This window comes from Pelodiscus sinensis, chromosome 3 (genome assembly GCF_052426305.1).
Source record: "Pelodiscus sinensis isolate ZL-2025 chromosome 3, ASM5242630v1, whole genome shotgun sequence".
Lineage (NCBI taxonomy): Eukaryota > Metazoa > Chordata > Testudines > Trionychidae > Pelodiscus > Pelodiscus sinensis.
The window spans coordinates 90,050,115-90,075,083 of NC_143054.1; the positions used below are offsets into that span (position 1 = coordinate 90,050,115).

The 24,969-nt window shown below is 44.7% G+C and overlaps 1 protein-coding gene across 17 annotated transcripts in view; it reads right to left on the bottom strand.

The window, feature by feature from the left end:
• Positions 1-24,969, bottom strand: part of TRDN (triadin) — a 313,306-nt gene that overhangs the window by 247,993 nt on the left and 40,344 nt on the right. For all 17 annotated transcript variants that reach the window (XM_089777236.1, XM_089777234.1, XM_075924089.2 and 14 more), the window contains exon 2: positions 21,260-21,469. In XM_089777236.1, coding sequence (XP_089633362.1) covers positions 21,260-21,469 — 210 coding nt within the window. The remainder of the gene's footprint in view (positions 1-21,259; positions 21,470-24,969) is intronic.

Sequence of the window (24,969 nt, forward strand, 5' to 3'; positions counted from 1 at the left end):
ACCAGTTTTGGTTTCAACAAAAACTTTGTATTTAATTTTTTATAATAAAAGTAACTGGGATGGAGGGGGGATGAGAACCTGGATGGGGGGAGGGAGGAGGGTGGATCAGGGCTGCAAGTGGTGCGTGGCATGCCTGCAAGTGCTGCCTTGGGTCCAGGGACCATGACAAACTCGGGGTTGGGTGGAGCCTGGGACAACGGGGGACAGGCAGGAGAAGGGGTTGCAGTGAGGTCAGGTCTGGCAGGAGGCCAGGGGAGGAGGCACGGCAGGAGGAGCTGGAGTGAGGGGAGGAGGACTGAGGGGATCGGGATGGGGAGGCTAGAGTGGGGACAGGAGCTGGGTGTGCCATCACTTCCAGGTTGACAGCACACATGTTTTCACTCTGCCGCACGAACTGGTCCCACATGTGATTGTGCCTCTCGACATCACCACGGATCTTTTGGGCCAGGGTTTGCTGCATGTCACACAGGACTGCAATGTGCTCTCTCATGAGGTCCTGGTAGACCCGCCAGTGCTTACGGATACCCAGCTTCAGTTGGCTGCCTGGAATGGTGTGGCTCACCCTTCAACGACAGCTGGTCCGGCTATGGAGGACAAGAGAGAGGTTGTCAGTCATCCATGCAGACACTGTCCCTGAGGAGCAGTGAGCTACTGTCCTAGGAAAGTAGGAATAAGAGATCCTCCGGAAAAAAGCTTATTTTCCGGAGGATCGTGTCCAGACTGGCGCTTTTCTCCGGCTTATCTACAAGCCGGAAAAAAGCGGCAGCCGTGAAAATGCAAATCCCGTGGGGGATATTTAAATCCCACGCAGATTTGCCTATTCCCAAGTGCTACATTAGCATCCCTATTATAGAACAGGGGCCAATGTAGGCGTAGCCAGTGGGATCCCATGTGCAGAAGAGGGGCCCGCAGTGGCTTGGCCCTCCCTGGGGCCCACACATCCAAAACACCTGCACCTGGCAGTGCTGTCTGCAGGAGTGGGTGGTGTCTCTCCTGTGCAGGCATGTCCATGTGCTGCGTGCAACACTCCTCAGTCTGTGTGGGGGCGTGCATGCACCATTGTGCCCAGCCTCCCAGGGGAAGACATCCCTCCCAGGGGTCAGACATGTGTGGGGCCACCCCCCAAGCCAGTGAGCAGCAGCCTCTGCGTGCTCTGGGGCTGGCTCCTGAGACCACGTGGTGCACACTGCTGCTGCACGTGCTTGCATGTACATGGACAGCTGCACGCTGTCCAGGCCGAGCATGCTGAGCAACGATCACACCCCATCCTCTCTGAGACTGCCTCTCCCACCATGTGTGTGTGACAGTTTGAGAGCACTCACCTGATGATCCCTCCCCGGCATCATATGATGCGTGGAAGATGTCCAGAACCTGGGGTACTATTTTCCTCGTGAGGGTGACCACGCTACCAGTGTCCTCCTCTTCCTCCTCCTCCTGAGGTTGCTGTTGCTCCTTGTCATCATCATCCTTCTCCAGGAGCTCCAGCTGGGTGACCACGGGTGTCTCCAAGCCCGAATCCACAAGTACGGGTGGGGAAAGGGCTTCCCCATCCCTCAGGATCTGGTGCAGCTCTCTATAGTATGGGCAGGATGGGGGTCCTGCCCCGGAGCAAGAGCTGCACTTCCTGACCCTGGCGTACCCTTGCCAGAGCTCTTTTATCTTGCGCCAGACTTTGTTAAGGGTGTGGGGGGTGGCGTCCTCTCTGGGCCAGAGCTTCAGTCATGCACCCATAAATGTCCACGTTTCTGTCCACATTCTTCCCCCCACAGCTCCAGGAGGGTCAAGATCTCCGCCCCAGATCAGGGTTTGGTGTCCCTGGGTGGGTCCTGGGACCCCTAGTGCTGCTCCCTGGAAGGGCCAGGGGGCTCTTGTGTGGCTTGTGGCTGTGCCATGGGTCAGCAGGCCTGTGGCAGGGAAAGCCGTAGAGTCAGGATGCTGCTCCAGGACTGGCTTCCTGCCACAAGGCTTGTGTAGGGTGCCTTCAGCTTTAAGAACTGGCAGGAGACAGGAACTATAGAACTGTGATTAGTTTGGATGAAGTGTCCACCAGGGCACCTGTGCTTTTTCCTGGAAGCCTCTTTTTTAGAAAGAACTGCCTCTTCCACGTCCACGCACACCTTTTTCTGAAAAAGCTCTTTTGGAAAAGGTGTTCTTCGTCATAGAATAAGGTTTACCAATGTCAGAAAAACCCTTGTGTTCTTTCGATTTTCTTTCGAAAGAACACGATTGCAGTGTGAATATAGTTGAAGCTTTTTTGGAAAAACAGCTGTTTTTCTGGAAAAAAACTCTACAGTCTAGACACATAAGTGGCATGCCACTTGGGAACTTTTCTCTCTTTGGCCACACAGAATATATTCATGCTTTAAATCTATGCTCCATGCCACACGACATAATACATAATATCCAGTGATCTCAAAGGGAGCTGCGAGGGACTCAGCACTTCTGAAAAATTAGGCCACTTATTTAGATGGCTAACCAGAGCTTTAGAAGCTTAACTTCATCCACGTTTTTAAGAATCCTGGACCACAGCATTAGGCAGCTTGAACATTTTTCCATTCTATTTCACATGGTCACACTCTTGGTTATCTCAGATATGGACCGAATCATCAGCCTCTCTTATCCCCTAAAGGAAGCCAATTTAATAGCTGAGTGGGTGGCAGAGAGAATTTGAAGGTGTCATCCTCTAGATTCAGGTCAGTTGCTAGACTTTCCATGATTTGAAAAAGCACTGAAAAGAAGAGGCAGCGTAAGTGCCTTGAATTTAATCTGCATAGTGCCTTTACAGGACTGGAGGGTTGCTCAGGGAGAAGCATGTTTTGAAATCTGGCATTTTGTTGAGCTGATGAACACTTTACAGACTGAGCCAAAAATACATCTAACATTTTTGTCTAAGACAATTTAATACCGGAACAACTGGCACTGGGGACAAAACAAGCCCCGCATGGTAGCTGAATTTTGTTTGAAAAGAACATGCAATTAATTGTGTAAAGGCTTCATTTTATTGACATCTGCTCCTGTTTCAATAAGAAAAACACACACACAACTTAGTGACTTCTGTTTTGTTTTACAGTAGAATCTCTTTTAGTCCTTCTCCGGTTAGGTACTGATCCTGCAGCTCTTACTACCTTTGAGTAAATTTACACATATGAGTTATCAGAACTCAATATGACTACTCACTTGTGTAAATTACTCTAATTCCTTTGTGGCTGCAAGACTGAGACTTCAAATATCAGCAAACCAGAGTATTTGATCATTTATTGTTTGAAAGCTTAGCGCTACTTGTAGCTATATGTCTATAGGAATAATAACCTGATTCACCTATCTTCTCTCAAACTGATCCTAATCAGACCATTTCTCACTTGCAAAATTGTTTTGCAGATGTTTAAAGTTGGATGACTTCCAGATGATGGAAGCTAAATGGCAGCCAAATGGAAGGATTTTATAAATTACTTAGCAGTAAAACCTTATCTAACGAAAACCCAACAGAATTCTCTAGGAGGGTCTTTGATACCCATTTTATACATCTACAAGAAATTTGGGAATTTGCCTGGATTTTCTTTGATAAACACATTTAAAATGTGGTTAAAATAGCTTGTTTTATCCTCTAAGAAGTGTTGCAAGGATTAAATCCTGCTGAGCCCCCCATAGATTTGGAAACTGGTTTTCATGCTTATTACATCCAAACTGGATTACTATACTTCTTTGTTTGTAGCCTTCCCACATCAGTGTTGCTGGAATTGCAATTTGATCCAAAATGCAAGAAAAAGAATTATCTCTTTTACCCATAGGAACCAAGACATTCTGAATGCTCTTTGACTCACTATTTCTGCAGCCATTTATTTGAAAATTGTGTTAGTTTCTTTCAAGGTAATGAACAGTTTATGCCTGAACTATATAACAAAACTTCATACTTTGAAATTGATGTAAAGTCTTTAGCTCTCTGAAATCAACCCAATGCTAGACTTTTACAAATACCTCAATATCTTTTCAATATATCCTTTGGTCAGAAAATGCTGTACATGAAAGTGTTGATGTAATTTCAAGTATGTCAAAAATTTTAGACAAGCTTTTGAGAACAGATAAAACGTTATTTCTTATCTGAACTAAGTTTTGTAACAGTGATTCGTCAGTATACAAATGAGGAGCATGATATGATTTGAAGCAGTGGTGTGAATATATTTGGTTAGCATTTATGGTTGGTGTTATTGCTGTAAAGCACTCAGAAGGTACTAATTGACTGGTTACTTACAAGGGTCAACACGTATACTTACAAGGGTATGCGTGCCACTTATGGCATGTGAGTCAATTTTCAGTGGCATGCAGGGTAGGAGCTCAATCCCCCCCCCCCCCCCGCGCTCCTCCCCCACACAGCTGTTTTTTGAGCTCCACTCGGAAATTCAAAGTTCCTGGGGCATTGTCTTGCTGAATAAGCAGTAAAATGGAGCAGCTCCCAGAGCAGGTGATAAAAAGCAAGACAAGGAGAGAATAAGTGGTTAGGCAGGAGGAGGAGGAGTGAGGGAGTGGTTAATTGGGAGGGGGAGTCAGAAGGGAGTGGAGTTTGGAGAATCCCTTGTGTGTGGGAGAAAGAGGCAGAAACTCAGCACTCAAGTCTCCTGGGAAGTGGGAGGTAAGGGCCTGACTCCATGGGGTTGGAGGGGGAAAGAGAGGGTGGATGGGGTGTTGGCAATGGGATGAAGTGGAAGCAGAGAGGTAGTTTGTTTGTGCTGTGAGGTGGGAGAGGTGTGGATAATTTGTTTGTGCTTTAGCTGGGAGTTAGGACAGGACAGACTGCTGGTGCCTGCTATTTTGAGAAGCAGGGTTTTATCCCAGCCCCTACGTGGGCTGGGAGGAACAGATTGCACAAGGGTAGGTGGGGAAAAGTGGCGGTGGGTGGGTGTTGGCATCTGTGCAGCGAGGTGGAATCTGGGGACAGTTTCTTTGAGGTGTCTGATTCTTTTGTTGTAATCTAGATTGCATTTCTTTCTGTCTGTCTGGGTTAGAGCAGGGGACGAAAGCAGGCTGTATGGGGGGCGTGTGTTCTAGGAGGACATTTGCATGATTACATTTCAAACAAAATTTACATAGGTGTTAATGGTGTACGATCTGCATCTTAATTTATTTATTATTTAAGACTATTATTGACTTTAAAAAGTATTAATGGCATGCAGACCTGTAAATAGAAGTGAATAAATTAAATCTCGGCACACCACTTCTGAAAGGTTGCTGACACCTGGGTTACTAAATTACTTCCTACTTTAGTTATTTGTCTAATCTTAATAGCAATGCTAACAACAAGGCCTGAAGTCAGAACCTTTTTTGTCAAGTAGTTGTGCCAATCATATTTTTACCAATTTTAATGGATTTATCTACCAATTATGATTTTAATTCTATTTCTGGTGATGACAACAATACACTGAATGCCATTTGAAATCATTATACAGATAAAGGTAATTACCTGGTATAAAATTGAGATTTTCAATTTATATTTTACCAAACATAACAGAAATACTAAGTTTTCACATCCTAACACATTCCCTAGTTTGAGTAAAACACATGTGACTACGTCTAGACTGGCATGATTTTCTGCAAATGCTTTTAACAGAAAAGTTTTCCGTTAAGTATTTGTGGAAAAGAGCGTCTAGATTGGCACTTTTTGCGGAAAAGCATTCGTGCCAATCTAGATGCACTTTTCAGTAAAAAAGCCCCGATTGCCATTTTCGCGATAGGGGCTTTTCTGTGCAAAACAAATCTGAGCTGTCTACACTGGTCCTTTTGCGCAAAAGCTTTGCGCAAAAGACTTTTGCCCGAACGGGAGCAGCATAGTATTTCCGCAAGAAGCACTGATTTCTTACATGAGATCGTCAGTGTTCTTGTGGAAATTCAAGTGGCCAGTGTAGACAGCTGGCAAGTTTTTCCACAAAAGCAGCTGCTTTTGCGGAAAAACTTGCCAGTCTAGACACAGCCATGTATGTGTCAGGAAGTACTGTACTTTGACTACAGAGTTTACATATTGCCTAAGAATCTTTAGGCTGCTAGTTGTTTTTGAAGGGAACTTTAACTTCAGCTGGCACTGACCAAAAGAAAATATATTAAGCAAATCCTTTTAATAAAGCAGATTAGATAGATGCCTTCTCTCCCAGCACTGACCACACACTCTATTCAACTCAGGATTCCCTATGGATCACTTTGGTATTCTAGAGGCCAGATTTTCTTCACATTTACACACAAGTGTGCATCAGGATAAATTCTAGTCTGTATGTATCCATGTTTTACACTAATGGTCAGTTCTTCTGGGAGAGGAAACTCAGACTATCTATTTCTCTTATAAGCCAGTAATGATACTTAAAATGTAAATATGAAATTAACAGTCCACAGTATAATCTCCTCTCTGGCTAAATTACTTGCTTTTCATATGATCATTGCCCAGTAATAATAAAGAGGTTCAGTGTAAATATATAGGGTATGTCTACACTACAGTGTTATTTTGAAATAGCTTATTTTGAAATAATGCGTCTACACACAAAATGCATTTCAAAATAGCATTTTGCTATTTCAAAATACCGTGTCCACACTGAGTGGATACTGATTCAGATTTAAGGCTGGCAGGAAGCAGGTCATGGTTAGGGCATCAGGTAAGGAGTGTCTTTCTGTGGCTGTTGCCTGAGGCTATCTGAGGCCTGTGCTTAAAGGGACACCCCTGCACCCAGGCAGCCAGTTCTCAGGTGTCCCTGCTTGCTTGCCTGCCTCGCTGTGGGACAGCAAAGCATTTGTGTCTCAGAGTGCTCTGGTTGCCCTCACTTGGGACACCATAGCACTCTGCAACATGGAACCAGAGCTGTCCCTGGGCACTCTGGTGCTTCTCATGGACACGTTGCTATCAGCCTGGCTGCACTTGCTGCAGGCTGCCATCCGGGAGGTCCATCGGAGGGGCAGGGGGCTGTCAGTATCCAGGAGGCCCTGTGGGAGAGCGTCCACCCTGAGGAGCACTCAGAGACTCCCTGGTCTTCCCACTGGGGGCTTGTGCTTCATTCCTCCCTCGTCCTTCCACTTACCCCTCCCTAACCCCCCTTCCTGATGTCAAATAAAATAAACGTATTTTCAAAAATATAAACTCTCTTTATTTAACTAAACTGGGGGGGGGGGATGAAACTCTGGTGAGACTGGGGAGAGGAGGTGGGAGAAGGGAGGAGAGAGGGTGGGAGAGGGGAGGGGAAAAACTGGGAGGAGGGAGCTGAAAGGGGGAAGGAAGGGGAAGAAGGGGGAGGTGAAGTTCAGGACTCAGGGGTGGGGGTCTCGCTGGGCCAACTGTCTCCTAGTATGGCAGGTGTGGGGGCCTTGGCGTCCCTGGGGTGATGGGGAGGAGGGTGTGGAGATTGAGGAGGAGGGTGTGGAGATTGAGGAGGGAGAGGCAAGAGGGAGAGAAAGAGTGGGAGAAGGAGCTGGAGATGGGGAGACAGCAGGCACTGGAGCAGCATGAGGCAGCATGCTCTGCACCAGGGTCTGCAGATGGGCACAGATGGCACAACCCGGGGTAAGCAGCTCATGCCAGAACTCCCAGTCATCCTGCACCCACTGCTCCATGGTGCAGTGCAGGGCTCACAGGGCCCCTAGGTGCTGATCTCGGTACCCCAGTGTTGTGGTGGACCTGCTGAGCCCTCGGATGTGGGAGGATGTCCCAGGCAGAGTGGTGCACCATGCACATGCAGCTGGTGCGGCTGTGGAGAAAGAAGAGAAGTGGTCAGTTCTCCCTGGGGATACAGTGGGTGAAGCCCAGCCCCCCCTCTGCGAGGGGGCCCTGCACCGTCAGAGCTGCTGTGCTTGAACAGAGGCCATGGTCAGAATGTCCGACTTTCCCTGGGAGTAGGAGCTGCCCCGGGACTGCACCCATGCCCCCGTTCTGGGTATAGTGCGGCTGAGGTGTGGGGGAGATGTCCCCTGTGTGTGTCCTGCTGTGTCCCATCCCGGGGTCAGGAGCATGTCAGGTCTCTTCACACATGCGTGTGGCTATCAGGTCATGGCCCCTATGTGGCAGGCAGCTAGAGCCACCTGCCCAGGGGTGGCACGGCACGTGCTCGCTTGTGCACAGGTTGCTGTATGATCCATGGTAAGCAAGGCCCACGTGCGTATTCCCTGGTCTCCCTCCCTGCCCCCCTGTAGCAAGGGGACAGTGATGTCACTCACATGTTGTGGTCTCCCCGGACGACCCTGGTGACTCAGTTGCTGGGACAACTTGGGGTCCTGGCGGCGTGGCACCCTCTGTGGTGGCTCCTGTGGCTCCTCCTCTGCGCCCTGCTCAGGGCCCTCTGCTCCTGGATCAGTACCCCCTGGGAAGGCACAGACCATCCCGCCCCCCCCCCCCATTATGCGGTCCAGGGCATCAAAATAGGGACAGGTGTCTGCCCTTGTGGAGGAGCTGCCCCGAGCGGCCCTGGCGTATGCCTTCTGCAGCTCTTTAAATTTCATGCGCACCTGCTCTCAGGTGCCCCTGTGGCCTTTGGTGGCCATGGTGGCAGCTATCTGGCCGTACATGGCGGTGTTTCTCTATCTAGTGTGGAGATCATGGACATTGGAGGCCTCCCCCCAAATCTCAATGAGGTCCATGATCTCTGCACTAGTCTAGGAGGACACCTGCCGTCTCCGGCCCCTGGCTGGCTCCTGGGAGCTGGGGGATTGGGCAGTGTACAGCTGGCTGGCACTGGCTGACTGGCTCAGTGTGTGGCCACTGAGTCGGGGCAGCGACCGCTGGTAGGCCTGGGTCTGGCACGTGCACTGTGGCCAGAGTCTACCCCTTTAAGGGCTCCAGGGCTGGGGGAGAGGAGAGCAGTTTTCCTGGTTTGGCCCAGAGTGGCCAGCAGGGGAAAGTGGGAAGGGCAGGAGGCCCCCTATTTCTAAATAAGCATCTACACAGCACTTATTTCGAATGAGCTATTTCGAATTTGGCATTATTCCTCATAGAATGAGGTTTACCAAATTCGAAATAAGTGCTCCGCTATTTCAAATTTATTTCGAAGTAGTGGTTTGCCTGTATAGACACTATTAAAGTTAATTCAAAATAATGGCTGTTATTTTGAATTAACTTTTTTGTGTAGACATACCCATAGAGAAAACCTCAGCTGGTACTAGAAAGAGGATTTTTCAACCAAACTAAATTGCAAGCCAAAAAAATAATTAAAATACAGTTAATTTCCCTATTAAATAATATTATTGCTTACTGGGAATACTTGCCAGAAACCGAAAATAGACTAAAAGTAATCCTTCAAAATTCTGTGTAACTTCAGATAGCAAGGGTGTGGCTTACACTCGGACAACTATACATATATGCTTAGCCTTAACTTTACAAAAATCGTTATGTTGCTCCAGGGGACTTAGACTTCTATTGACTTTACTTGGATTGGATCAGGCTCTAATTGTATAGTTTGCTTAAATGTCATGTCATGTATTAGCCATGTTGTAGTGAATAATAGCCTGAAACAGAGGGACCACTACTCTCTTCTTGGTAGGTGGAGCCATGCCAACTCCACCCCCTGCAATAGAAGCAGCTGGGGGAAGAGGTGGGGGGAAAGAGAAAGGGGAGGGGAACAGGATGTATAAGAGGCAGGCCCTTCAATTCAGTTGGGCTGGAGCTAGTGGAGGAAGCAGATGTCTCTGGCTTACTCTGGACCAAACACTGAGATGCGTAGTACCCTGCCCCTGGTAGAGACTGAGGCTTTGTCTACATTTCACGTCATAACCCAAACCCTCTGAATCCCTGCTCCTACACTCATACCTCCTCCCAGACTGTGCACCCCAATCCACTGCCCTAGACCATAACCCCCTCCTGAACCTTATATCCCCTCTTATATACCACTTGCAGGTCTGAATACTCTCTTGCAACCATACCCCCTTCAGACCCTGCACCTCCTTCATATACCCCTCCTTTACCCAAAACTCCTTCCCTGACTCTACAGCCCTTCTCCCGCCACTTCAAGCTCCCTGTTGTATCTAGCCTCCACCCTAGACTCTGCATCTCATGGAAGAGTGTGGCCCTTGACCACTTAGCCTATTTTGGAGTGGACCCCCTCATCAAAAATTATTATTCACCCCCACTTTAAAATTATTATATTCCTATATGGGTGTTTGTGTTGAACTTCATGATTTTCATGTCTGCAGTGAGTGCTGTGGACACTGGTCTTCATAGTGAAATACTTGAAAATGCTGCTAATGATTTGTACAATGCTTATTTTTGGAAGCCATTCATGAAGTAGAACTGAAGATCTCCCAGTATATCAAAGCCTCCTGAGGACCTATTGATTGGGACAATATGTTAAACTTACAAATGTGTTTTAACCAGAATGTGACAAGTAAAAGGATGCTACTGTAATTAACTAGAGACATTATAGTCTGCTAGATTTAGGTGCTAGCAAACAAGTGGAATTACCGCTTGCTGGCAATCACTGATTGCCAGTGCTTTGCTATCTTAGTTACGCAGACCTCACACAGACTCACACATTTATTTAGAATACTGCAAGCCGAATGTCTTTACCAGGTGGTAAATACAGATCATCACAATATTGGAAATAGCTGGCTTAGAGTATGACAAGCTGAACCAAGGAATGGACCACAAAAAAAGGAAGAAACTTTATTAGCAATAATTAACATTATAGGCTGCCACTTGACTAAATAAAGCAGTTACGGTGTGAAGAAGGGATTTGTTTCATGCATTATGAAGTAGAAATTTGATTTCAGTAAACAGGGGGAAAACCACTGAAAGGTAATATAGCAAGAACCAACCAGTGTAAGCATATAATTAAATAATGCTGTTCAAAATTATTCACAAAGTTTACACAAATGCAAACATTCTTTTACTGGAATGAAACAATTACATTTGATTAATTCTACTTAATCATTCTTGGTTCCCTCACCATCAATAGGCCAACAAATTTATATCACTGATGATACCTTATCTAATCACACAATTATTACCAGTGTGACCTACCATTATTTGTTTAAAATTAGAAAGTTCAATCATAAGCATCAACAAGACCCTGAAATTTGGTTGCCTTTTGTATTACTCTCAAACACTTAAGCATGCAAAACTCTTTTCTTTTCATAGAGACTTTCCTATTAATCCAAGTCAGTTTCTGAAATGTCAGGATTTCAACTTCATGAGGTCTGTCATAATGCATCATACAGAATACCAGACCTATTGGGACTAATACTAGTAATACTAGCTAGCACTGCAGTACTTCATGGTCTTGACACTGTTTCCAATATAAACTCCATTTTACAAGGTGTTATAACTCAGCTGTAAAATTTGCTGCAAGGCAAAACATGGGAAATAATATGTCAGCTGGGCAGCCCATTTTTAAAGCTAAATTTGGTTTTAATCAGTATGACCGATTTTAGACTTATAGAGGAAGGAGGTAATTTTGTGGATTTAGGGGACATTTGAGGACCTTCTATATAAATTAAAGCTATTTCTGTTTAGAATTTGGATATTTGTAGACTGTTCATTCATTATATGGACTGCTGACATTGGGTAGTAAATATGGTCTTTCAGTAGCCTGCAATACAAAGATGTAAAGTTTCCAAAAACAAATAAGACCAAACCCTATTGTTCTAACTCCATCCTTACGTAGGAAAAATTGTCGAAAATTGCCTTCTTCGCATGGCAATTTTTTACTAGTTTTTTTTTTCCAGTGTAATTATAACAATAGGACAGACCCTGTGTGGATCTTCTTATTGCAGTATAAATGTGACTTTCAATTTCTTATATTATTTGGGAAGAGGTTTAAGCTAACCCTTCCCTCACAAGAAATATTTCTACCAGAATAAGGCTACGTCTACACTACACGATTATTTTGGAATAAGCTATTCCAGAAGAAATACTCTAGCTTATTTTGAAATAGTACATCTCCATACCAAATGCCCATTGAAATAGCAAAGAAATAGAACGTCCACACTCATTAGATGCAGAAACTCATTTAAAGCCACCTGGAAGCATTTCACACAAGGCATCAGGACAGCACTCACTTCCTGTGGCTGCTGTCTGAGGCTATCTGAGACTTGTACTTAAAGGAACCCCCCTGTACATCAGCCTCTTGGGCTCTTCTCTTTAGCCTACCTCATTGAGGGACGGCAGACCCATTCCTTTGCCTGTTGTGGTTGCCCTTGTGGACACCTCAGCACTCCAGCTATGGAGCCAGAGCTGCCTCTGGGCAGTCAACGGTGGTTGGAGAAGGCACAGGGCATCTCCAGAGTGTTGCAGAAGCTGCACACTGGCACATTGTTTCCTGACTATGCCATCAGGGTCAGGGTCGTAGACATGACACTCTGTATTCTGGAGGATGCAGCCTAACCTCTGTTGCCCTGGCTAATGAGGCCCTACACTGGGCACCTTGAACACTCCAAGGAATGCTACAGTGCCAGGCTCAGAAGGGCCCGCACGGTGGTAAAGGGTGCTTTGGGCATCTGAAGGTGATGTTCCATTGCCTTCTCATCAGGCTGGACATTGGGGAGCGCAACATCCCACAAGTGGTGGCCTCATGCTGTGTCCTTCACAATATTTATGGGTATGTCTACACTACCACCCTAGTTCAAACTAGGGTGGTAATGTAGGCAACCAGAGTTGCAAATGAAGCCCGGGATTTGAATTTCCCGGGCTTCATTTGCATAAAGCCGGGCGCTGGGCTTCCTAGTCTGAACTACCGTTACTCCTCGTTTCACGAGGAGTCCGTGCCGCATGTAGCTGCGCGGCACGGAGTCTGCACTAGCGGACATTTAAAAATGGCGGCGCCCGGCTTTATGCAAATGAAACCCAGGAAATTCAAATCCTGGGCTTCATTTGCAACTCCAGTTGCCTATATTACCACCCTAGTTCGAACTAGGGTGGTAGTGTAGACATACCCTATGAGAGGAGGGGGAAGGCATTCCTCCCTGGCTGCAGGGCAGAGGCTGACTGGATTGGCAGGGCCTTCAAGCAGCTGCACACAGATGCCATCTGGCAGGCCCATCAAGGAGCTGTGTGCATCTGGGAGGCCCTGAGGGAAAGTTTCTCACAAGAAACTCAGCGAGACTCTCCCCTGGGCCTCCTCACTAGGGGCCTGCACATTGCCCCTCTTTGCCTTTGCCCCTCTTTGCTTTGCCTCCCTTTCCCACTCCCAGGAGAGACAATAAACCACACTTTTTGTTTTGGAAAAAATAAACTCTTTGCTTTCTTTATGTGGGGTCAAAGTAACTGGGGAGGGACTGCGGAAAGAACCAGGGATGGGGAAAAGTGTGGGGGGAGGAGAGGCTTAGGGCTCAGGCTGGGAGTGGCACCTGGCTCTCGTAATCCCACCACTACGGGTGCAGGGGCCTCAGCGGCCACAGGGGAACTGGGGGAGAAGTGGGAGGAACAGGGGAAGGGGCAGGTGGAAGGGCAACGGCAGGGGCAGGCAGCATGCCGGTGATCAGGGATCGAACTACCACACATATGGTGTGGCCCTGCTCCAGCATCTCCTGCCAGTTGTCTTGCTGCAGCTGAATGTCTTCCTGTAGTCTCCAGTCCAAAGTCTGCTCCAGGGATTGGAATGCCACAAGGTATTCCCACTGGAACTCGTCCATGGGTCTCCTGTACCAGTGGGTCCCTCGGGGTCGGGAGGTGGTGTCAATCGCTCCCTTCTCATAGCTGGCCTGGCTGTGGAGAACAGAGAGATGGTCAGTCATCCTTGGAGACACTGTGCCTGAAGCCTTGCCCTCAACTCTGAGGCAACACCAAAAGGTGTCAGTTGAGATGAAGGTGATGTGCTTGGAGCAAGGCCATGTGTGGCAAAGACAGTGGGCCCTTTCCTCCAGCGGCCCAGATGTCTAAGGGGGAGCCTCGCTATCCCCACATCCCGGGGATAAGCAGGCATGAGAAAGTGACAGCCAGACCAGGATCCTGTGAGTAGGAGAGGGGCAATGGGGTCACTGGGCTTCCTTCTGGGCCACGTGCTTGCTGGGTATGGCAGTGGTGGCATCCCACAGGGAGAGAACTCAAACCCCTGCCTATTGTTGGAGAGGGGGCAGGGTGTTGGGAGAAGGTGTGTATGAGCAGCAGAAGCTCTTGCTCCTTGACACGCTGTCCCCAGGAGTGGATGCATGTCTATGTACCGTAAGCGGCACTGCTGAGTGTGGGTGTATCCATGTCCCCAGCCTCCTTCTGGTGGCTTGTGATGGAAAGGTGTCCCACCCCGGTGTCAGGCATATAGCAGGCCTCTCCAGACTCCCTGTGGCCAATAGCACAAGGGTCTTCTGGTGCAGTCTCCTGGGGCTGTGTGCCCCAGACTGGTGCTCAGGCTGCTGTGTGATCCCCAGGCTGCAAAGGCCAAGCGAGGAGCACACAGCTACCCCTCACTGCCCACCACTTCCACCCTGCGTGTGTAGGGAAGGTGATGGAACTCACCTGATGTGGTTTCCCTAGCATTGGACAATGCCTGGGACTTGTCCAGAGCATGGGGTACCGGCTCCAGGGTCAGGAGGGTTATTGTGCTGGCCTCATCCGGCTCCTCCTTCTCCTCCTCCTCCTCCTCCTCGTCTGCATATCTGCCCCCCATGTGGGCGACAAAGGGTGTCTCACGTCACGTCGCGTCAAAGGGGGAGCAAGGGATTGTCCTCCACCCAAATATGTGGTGCAGGTCTTTAGTGGGGTTCTACCCTGGAGAGGGAGCTTTGCTCCCAGGCCTTAGCTTAGGGCCTGATGGAGCTCCATTACTTTCACACCTGCACCTGCTCTGGGTATAAATGTGCCCTTTATTGGCCAGGCTGTTGTTCATGTGGCCATATATATTGGTGTTCCAGCGTCTGGTGCAGAAATCCTGGAGGTTGCCCCAAACTTCAACAAGGTCCAGGATCTCTGCACCAGACCAGGAAGTTGTGGATCTTTTCCGTCCCCGGGCAACGTCCTGGGAGCTGAGAGACTGCTCCCTGGGAGCAGTGGAGAGCTGAGTGGGAGCAGCAGAGTCACTCATTTTGAGCTACCTCAAAGCAGTGGCAGCTACTAAGTGGCTCAGGGCTCTCAGGGCCTGCTGTCTGACTCAAACCGTTTCTCCTGAGTCTGCAGCTTTAAGGGATCCAGGGGAAGTGGGGACTACAGTGTTCTGATGAGTGTAGACGGAGCAGCCAGCATGGCACTGTGGGAAGGGCTGGAGGCCAATTATTGTGAAATATCTTCAGTTGCCCTGTCTACATAGGCACTATTCCGAAATAGCTATTTTGGAAGAGGCATTATTCCTTGTGGAATGAGATTTACAAATGCCAAAAAAGCTGCCCGTTATTTCAAAATTATTTTGAATTAACGGGCTAGCTGTGTAGACTCTTTCATAGTTATTTCAGAATAACAGATGTTATTCCGAAATAACGCTGCTGTGTAGACTTGCCCCAAGAGTGTGTACATTGTTATACTAATATAACAATAAATTCACACCATAGCTTATACAAGTAAAACCTTCCCATGTAGACAAGACCAGTGTAAGAATCACAGGGTTTGCCTCCAAAGTAAGCCCATTTCATATGCATGAAAATGCAGTTTGACAATGATACAAAAGAAAAATAGAAATTTTACTGCTGAATTCAATGTATTTTGATATTAGAGGAAGTTTTATACTTTCCAATGTGTAGCAGCTCCTACACATTGACTTGTTATGAGCAAATGCAAATGGAAGAGTCCAAAATTCTTAGTTTTTCTTCCACTTTTGTTGTTTTGTGAGGAACATATGCTTGCTTACAAAAAGCCAAATTTGGTTTCTTTCTTTCCTTTCCTCATTGCCAAGATAATTTTCACAATGTGAATTGATGCTCTGTTTTTGTTAACCCAGGCCTGCTGAAAACTGTCTCTGGCTAAACAGCAGCACCAGAGATAACTGTGAACTAATTTAGGAAGGGGTTAACTTCAAAGCCTTAGAGAGAGCAGCTGACAGCTGCTACCCTATAGCAGCATAGCTAGGATCAAGCTGTTTTGCTTATTGTACTGCAGGAAGCAAAGAAGAGTCCCCTCTGTGACCAGCGGAGAGCATGGCTGTTTCCGTGGTCCCCCAGTATTCTGATGCTCTATCCTGGCCCCACCCACACTCCACTTTGCACCCCCACTGGTCACAGAAGAATGAACCCGCAATGTAGTTTTCTTAAGAACCTCTATATGCATTTGTGCCAGAAAATAATTCACAGTGGATAATTTTTTCAACAAATATAGGCTAGTTTTCTGCTCATGGAACAGCTGAAAGAAAACTGAAACCACTTCACATTTTTATTTTTTTTTTACTTTTAGGAAGTATTCATATTATTTTGTGGGGGGTTTCATTTCATTATTTGTTTTCTTGATGGATGGCTAAATCACTACCAACTCACTGTGAATTCACTGAGGAGTTAACATCCAAGTTGTGTTGGTTTACTGTGATTGATCGCATATATTATTATTAGGAGTGTTGAAAATATTCAGACATGTTGAACATAGTCCATTTATAAAGTAGGGTCCTTAGCCATTTCATTTTTGTGAGGGTTAAAACAAGCTTAAATCAACTCAGTCGATAAAAATCATAACCAGTGACTTTTTTTGGTAAAATGTAATATGCATTAATGACTTGTAAAGCACTGTCACTGCAAAAATCAAACAGGTCAATGCTGTAAGGCACAGATAACATTAAAACATTAATAATCTTTTTTGTATTTTTGAAGATACAAGTATGAAAGGCAAGTCCTAATACAATGTGCAATTCACTTATTCATATAATATTCACAGTCTACATACTGCATGAAATTTGCAATATTTTATCTCAGACTCTTGTAGCACGTCAGCTTCATATCACATTAGAAAATTTTCAGTTATGTTTATAACAGTACAATAAAATGTAATAGGAATATAAGTTTTCATTTTTTCCCTTCACAGGAATGAGAGTATGAAATGAATCTGAAACACTGAAAAATTGAATTCCTTACTTTGGAAAGAAGGATTTGGAAGAAAAAAAATTGCCATTGATCTAAATTCTTACGGGTCAAGACAGTATTCTCAAATCACACAGCCAGACTCAGCTGACTAGAAGCTGGCTCTTGTTTTCCAGTCACTGCACAAGCCCACTGGTGCACGTGCAATTTTATTCATATATTTTGCAACACTGACCGCCCACTATGGGTATATCTACACTATGCATTAAGGGTGTGATGCTCACTGTGTGTACACTTTTGTATGAGCTCTCATTCAGCTGGTGCAAACATAATCTGCAGTGTAGCCTCAGGAGCATGGGTAGCCACAGCAGAGTTTTGGCTTAGCCATGCAGGATATACCCCACTGGATTTATACTCAGCACAGCTAAGCAGTTTCTCTGATGCAACTACCCAAGCTACTTTGGCTACACTATTTATGCTCATACTAGCTCTCTTTCAGCTAGCACAAGCATGTATACATGAGCAAGGGAGTCTCACCCTTACCTCATAATGTAGATGGAGATTAAAACCGTTTCCATCCAAACCACTAGCTACCAACTTTGCAGAATTTACAATAAAATTAGTCTTTCTGGATGCATACAATTACGAGATACACTCATATAGGCCCTTATCCTCTCCATGTGACATGTGAGAGACATATGTAATGAATTCAAAAAAGGCAAAAAATTGCTAATTTTTTCCTGAAATCCAAGATTCAAGATCAGGGAAACCAAGACCACAGATTTATAGGCTGACATTCTCTTTGGAGAGTTATTAGAAAAATGAATAAAAACAATGTTATTAAAATGAATGCAAGACTGACATTATCAGAATCTCGCTGTTATTTTTTTCTTGAAGGTACTAAAAATATCATGAAAATAAAATTCAAGTTAATCTTTCAAGCAAGAAGTCATAATAGTTCAAGTTTAAACTGCCTGCAACTCTTTTGAGGGTAGATTTTCTTATGCTTCTGTTAGTCCCATTAAAACAAATATATCTTCCCACTGAAACGAACCAAACTGCTCATACTGTACTACGCAGTGGGTGAAATTCTGGCCTCATTAAAATCAATGATAAAACTCCCATTGACTTCAATGGGGCCAGGTTTTTTTTTTAAATCAATCAATAATGTTTAATAGTGGGAGAATCCAGCCCTTAATGTTTTCTGTGCTTCTACCAAGACCTCTGGACAAAAAATTCATAAAGACATTATCAGCACTTTAATAGGTCTTTTGCTATAAAGAGATGGTTTAAACCATCTTTTGGGATAAATGCTGTAAATGTGTAAGCTGTGCACTACTCCCGAAGGCAATCTTCAAGTGGACAAGGAAATAAATTGGAGGGAAAAACCTATGAAACACTAAAGTCACTAAGGAAAAAAGACATGCAATAGTAGAATTAACTCTCATTTTCTTCTCTGTTTCATATGTAAGTGGTGGGAAATTAATGTATATCATGTTTGCAAAGCTAGATCAACAATACTGAAAATAACAATTCCCATTTGTATATCCTTGCCTAGATGTTTCTGGCAAAGCCTCAAACTAAAGGGAAATTAGCAATGGTTTTCACTTATTCTGAACATAAGCACTGTAGTCTGTGTTCCTTAAGAAGTGTTTTAATGGTGCCAAATTATGAGCCACATCACAGAACAATAATCCCACTGAAATCAAGGGTCAAGATCCTCAATAGGATAAGTCATTACAGCTCTGTTAAGGCACACAGGTTGGCATATGTGGCTCCCTTTTTACTATTATGCACAGAACTCAGATCAAGCAGCATGATTCACTTAGAAAACCAAGCTAAACAGCAGTATAATAGTTGAAAGCCCTGTCTCCTGCTGAGGAGAAATATGTACCCATTGTTACCTTTGTGTAAATAAAGAAACCTGGTTAATAAATTCATGAGAAGCAAAGGAAGGAGAGAATTCTTCCTAATAGTGCACCATCTGACATCCAGTTTAAAAGCCTGTGTTGCTAATGAGTCAGAACACCAAGTCTCTTCCCAGGAAAATAAAATGACTCATCAACTGGAAATACTAAGGTACCACTTCCCACAGAATTTCACAAATTATATATAGTCACCTTTCAAATAAAAGTTTACATTGTTTTATTCCAACTGCCTGAAAATGTCATTTTTCATTAATCCATTGGGAACAGCTCACTTAAACAATGCAGCAGAAGTGTCAGATTTCCATCTAACTGTTTCAGCCTCCAGTATGAACACAGTTATCCATGTCTTAATATTTCTTCATCCAATCTCCCTAGTAGGCACAAGCTGACAGCTACATCCTTCAGTTCAGTCTTTCAACCTTACAAGAGTGCTTTGCCGGAGACATCCTTGAGCACTGCAGGATCTGGACTGCTAAGTACTAACAATTAGGTATATTTGATGGATGGCTTAGTCAAAAGAAAATAAATCATTTTAAAATGGTACTTTACAATTAATACTCGTTTGAAGCTTTAGATTAGATTGAATGTGGAGATGATGAAAGTGTTATGCATCTCTTAGGGCAGGTCTACACCACACAGCTTTTAGCAACAAGGCTGTGTCAAAACTGCCCTGTTGCTAAAAGTCACTGCTTTTTGTTGGCACATTTGCAAACAAAATATATCTACCCTATTGAGCAGGTCTCCTTTTGTTGGCAGGAAAGTACTCCTGCCAACAAAGCAACATTCACACATGCATTTGTTGTGGCAAAACCTTGTTGTCCAGGGAGACAGGGAAAAGTTAAGCATCCAAGAACTACAAAAGCTTTGACAAGCAAGGGCATGCATAGGCATAATCATAGAGAATTCACTCAAAAAAAGTAATAATACTTGATGGGACTGATGTTGCCCTTTTCTCCCCCTGAAAGCCAAAGACGCCAGGTTATAGTGAATGAATTCACAGAGGAAAATACAGTTTCTCTACACTACACATTTATTTGCAATCTATTAATTCAAGACTGAAAGGTTTGTGGGTCAGGCTCAGTCTATGGCACAAAACATTTAGGTCAGTAAATCAATATTGATACTTAGCAAGGCAACATCTGTATATCAGTAAGTCAACAACCTCTGGGAGGTCAACTTTGAATCAGAACTCCATTTTTTCCCCCTGAATTAAAAGGCTCAAGTTTCAATTTTAACTCCTACATAAAGACAGATGTTGTAACATTAGAACTGAAGTTACTACTTACGAAAAATAATTGTTTCACCTTTATCGGGTTTTCTTTATTTATTGTTATGCTTCTTAACCACATCATTGTATTTCCTCCTAAAAGGCTTTCTTCAGTAGTAATTACTTATCACTGGGACTCTTCAGAACACAAAAAAAATCCTTTATCTTTTTAACAACATATTACAAGAGTTGTCTGTATGACTTTAGTATATTAAACTGCTAAGCACAGACCATAAATAGTGTGTAGTAATGAGCTCAGTAATTCAATACCTCTTCTAGACTTCACTTCCTCTTTTCAGCATCAGTCACCATTCTTCTATCAGCCTCAGAGTCATGTATTCATGGCCTCATCTTGTACAAGCTGTCAGAACTCTTGGGCTTGTATCACATTTACTGGTCGCTGGAGGAGTAATGGTAGTTCCGAATAGGAAGCCTAATCCAAACTACCTAGTTCATGCCGCGTGTAGCTGCGGGCACGGACTCCGAACTAGTGGACATTTAAAAATGGCGGTGCCCAGCAATATGCAAAAGAAGCCCGGGAAATTCAAATCCCGACTTCATTTGCAACTCCAGTTGCCTACATTAACCACGCTAGTTCAAACTAGGGTGGTAGTGTAGACATACCCTAAGTGTCAGGTTGCACGTGACTGCTATAGAATGGTTTTCTGTAATATTTAGGAAAATATATGGGAATGATCTGTAAACATTCTATGTTTAGTAGTGTTTTTATATAGAATTTCACAGAACTGAAATCTGAATGTCTTGCATTTATGCTTAGCGTTAAGGCTATATGCTGTTTCATAGCTCATATATATCCATGTTCATCTTGAAGAACCAGAGGGGCCTAGGTCCTGCTTTAAGTACAAATCTCAGTGTAGCTTTCACACTAGCATTGCTAGCGAAGCCTCCATAAAAACAAAGCTAAAAAATGTCCATAGGATGAGTACTTGAGCATAAATTAGGCAGGTAACAGAAAGACAAACAAGACTTTTAAAGATTACAATTATTTACAAAAAATTTAATCCTCTTGCAGTTTAAAATGCAAAGCTGAATGAAATATAAACTGATATCCTCTGATATTTCTTGCAAGAGAACATTTTCTATTTTCACCTGAATGCACATAAAATATAATATCACATTTTGGTCGCAAATAATGAGATCTTAAACAGAATTTTAGGGGCCTTACCTGCAAAGTTTTTGTAGTCCACCAGGTCAAACATTATAACAGCTACTGCTGACCAGGTAACAATCAGAGCAACAACAAGAAGCCATGCTGCTGGTGAGCTGAATGTTGTCATTAGGTCTTCTGTAACTGACTTCTTTCCTACTTTTGCTGGTGGCGTGAGAACTGATCCATTCTTGTTGTCTATTACTGTGGTGGTGGTGGACATGTGCCCTAGTCAAACATTTAAAAAAAAGAAAAAGGATAAATAAATATGTTAAGCTACGTACCTATTAGTCTAAAATAAAGAGCATCCACGTGGCTTCTGATCTGTTACACTTGTTAAGTTTTTTAACTGCATAGGTCCTGATTCAGGAATGCACCTCTATTCAGAACAGTATTAAGCATGTATTTTATTTTGTTTACATGCTAAACTGAACATGGAAGCCATTAAATATACTGCCTACTAAAATAGGGCTTACTTACTCAGACATTTAGTTCTTACTTGCAACAATCTGGGATATGAGTCCAGCTTGTACTAGCCTGCCAGACTGTGTGGACCATTATGAGCTAATCCTATTTGAAACAGGACAACAGCAAAGACCATTATCTCTTATTGCACATTAGCAGTAAGCACAGGGAAGCTGGTCCATAGAAGGATAATGCAGGGTAGATTTACATCCAAGCTTGCCGCTAACTGATAGTTTACACAAGCCCTTAGATCACATTCCTGAACTAGGCCCATAAGTAATCACTTGAACATATTAAATCCATACCTATTCAGGACAATACATAAGCAAGTGGTTAACACTAAGGTCAGTGGGACTCATGTCTCTTCTTTCCTTTATGCTGAATGGGGGGCATTGAGGGGATCAGGGCAAAGACTTTCTGGGCCCCTGGGCAAGGTGAAAGGGAGTGGCAGCTCCATGCTCCAAAAGGGGCAAGGCCTTGGGCAGACTGGGAAGTCCCGAGGGCTAGACAGCTCTCAGCATTGCCCAGAACAGTCCATGAAGGGCTCTAGCCCACTGCCATAGCTGCAGTAGGGGTAACATCCAGAAGCCCCACCCCCTTTTGTATTGCCAGGTCCCAGGGCAGTTACCCTCTTTGCCATCCTCTCCACTGGCTGGCCTGTAGCTTAAAAAAAAAACCTTCCTGAATTGATGCCACAATCAAAACATATAACTAAGGAAAAAAACCCAATGAATAGCTTTACTGCTCACCATGGATGACATTCCACTTTGCTGTGACTAGCTACACACCTAAAAGAGTGGTCGACGAAAGCAGAAAATGGAAGACTGACTTGTTATGGACACTAGCAGGCTCCCCTGCCCCTGCCCTCCACCCTTCCTGTTGTCAGCTGATGGCTGGCTAGTGAGAGACTCCTGGCTCAGGAAGATTTGAGACTTAAATAGAGTTCTGGCCTCCTCTTTGTCAGGTGCCTCCTGCCAAAACAGCTTGAAACCCTCCCACCCTGATCAAATTAGTTGCTTAGCTTCTGATCTCTCTTAGCCCAGCTATGTTCCCAACTGAGAAAACTAGTTCTCCTGGACTGTAGGCATTCTGTTTTCTCAAATGTACTCATAGGAGTGATGGGCCATCAAGGCTGGGACATATTAATGGCTTTGCCATTGTTAGCTCCTATGTTAGTGGTCAGGATTTCATCTAACAACTTCTAAGTGTCCAGCTCAAGATGCTACAGTAGAAAAATGAGGGGCACAAAACTGTTTAAGATGTATCTGTGTATGTTGATATCAATCAGTACCTGTGGCATCATATTTGAAGTAACTTCTCTACAGGTAAACCGATGCATTATGTATAGCTGTCACCTCCAACAGTCCAAACACATGCTATACATTTGCATAGTTTGGTTAAATTAACCCTTATCCAGTTCTTATTAAAGTTTCCCATTGAGTTCAGTGGGGCATTGGATCATGCCCTGTCAGAGTCTGAATTTCCAAAGAATCCCTTTAATTATTAAAAGAATTAAAGAATGGTGCAAATACGAGTGTGAACTAGCACTCACATGTTATTTAATACCAAAGCAATAGCAAGAGCAAGTTGAATTTTGTAGCAAAGCGCAATAGTGCTGCCTCTCTCTGGGCCAACCGGCAGCGCCCCACCTGCTCTACCACAGGCCCGGCTCCCGGCTCTACCCCTCCGCCTCCCCGGCTTTGCTCCCGGTGTCCCTGGTCTGCTGGAGATGGTCCCCAGCAGACCAGGGGCACCTGGAGCAGCTTTTCTCGTCCCGGAGGTGGAGGTGGCGGGACCGCTGCGCTCTGGGCGGTCCCGCTGCCTGCGAGCTCTGGGGCGAGAAAGCCCCGTTCGTAAGTGCGGATCCGACATAAGTTGGATCCGCGTAACTCGGGGACTGCCTGTACACTTCTCTATTTTAAAAATATTACTGTTTCCATTTCACTGAACAAACGGATCAAACATCACACTGCAGGACAGAAAAACCAAGTGACAAAAAATGAATAAATATCAGCTTTCTAAAATCAAATTCCAAAGAAATAGTATTATTTTATGTAACATTCAAATTCATTCATACAAAAATAAACTAAACTATAAATGCAACAGGTCATAAATTATACATTATGCATTTTCTTCCCTCTGGGGAGGTCAGTAGGCATTTATAATGAAAGGGTGAGAACAGAAAGATACTATGTCATCTGGACAAGTCTGATTGGCCTCATAACATGTATCTCCAATGCCACAATAAAGACATTTGCATAGTGAAAGCAAAGGCAGTTAAAACTACATTGTAATGGGATTAAGGAGGATGAGAAAGTGAATTTAGGCCACACATGAGGGGACTATATTGGAGAAACAAACCCTGAATGGAAGATGAAGCTTTATTGTGCATGTGTGTGCTGGGCTAGTATAAAACCAGGAAGCTGGCAACAAAAAGTGTGGCAGTGAGGAAGTCTTCAGTCAGTCATTCTCTGTGCATTGGAGAGAGAATGAGAGAATCCAGGGAAAGAACAGAACCATGGGAGTCTGGCCCTCATGGAAGGGTGTATACTGAAGGGAGAAGGATTGATAAGGAAGTCCATAGAGGATGGAGTAGGAAGTAGCCCAGGGAGAAAGCAGTCGTGCTGGGGGCTGTGCAGACCTTGACTGTCGTACATTGGGTTGTAGATATAGATCTTGTTGTTATGGTAACTGAGTAGGTCACTGGGGTCAGCCCAGCTAGTCTGTGCTTGTTCTAGGAGTTCTGTGCTATGCAATAAAATGGACACTTGCACCTACTCCAGCTCTCTGCCTTTCCACTGATTTCTTCCTATGCTGTGAAACTCCCCACGACATAACATTGACTGTGTGAAGTAGAATCCCCAGGATGGACCCCGGAATTGTGGGTAGCTGACAACAGGTCCAGTGAGACACTATATCCTGTCTGGAGAAACCACAGAGTAACGTGGCTGGCGGGCCAAGTCACAGAGAGCAAGCTTCAGTTCCTGGAATGAGAAGAGCCCCAGAATGAGAGAGAGGACCAGTTAAGCCTTTTTTACCCTTTTTGCTCAGTTCAGCTGCTGCTGCTGTTACCTTGTGACTCATTTTTTGCCGAAGCTCACTCACTAGGCTCTTGCCATTTTGATGCCGGACTATCAGGAGTGCCAGACTATTGGATGCCGAACTATTGGAGTTTTACTGTTATTGCAATTTAAAGTGCTGTTTTACTGGGTAAAGTAAACATGTACAAAAAGCACCTTTTAAATTTAATAAATCCACATCTT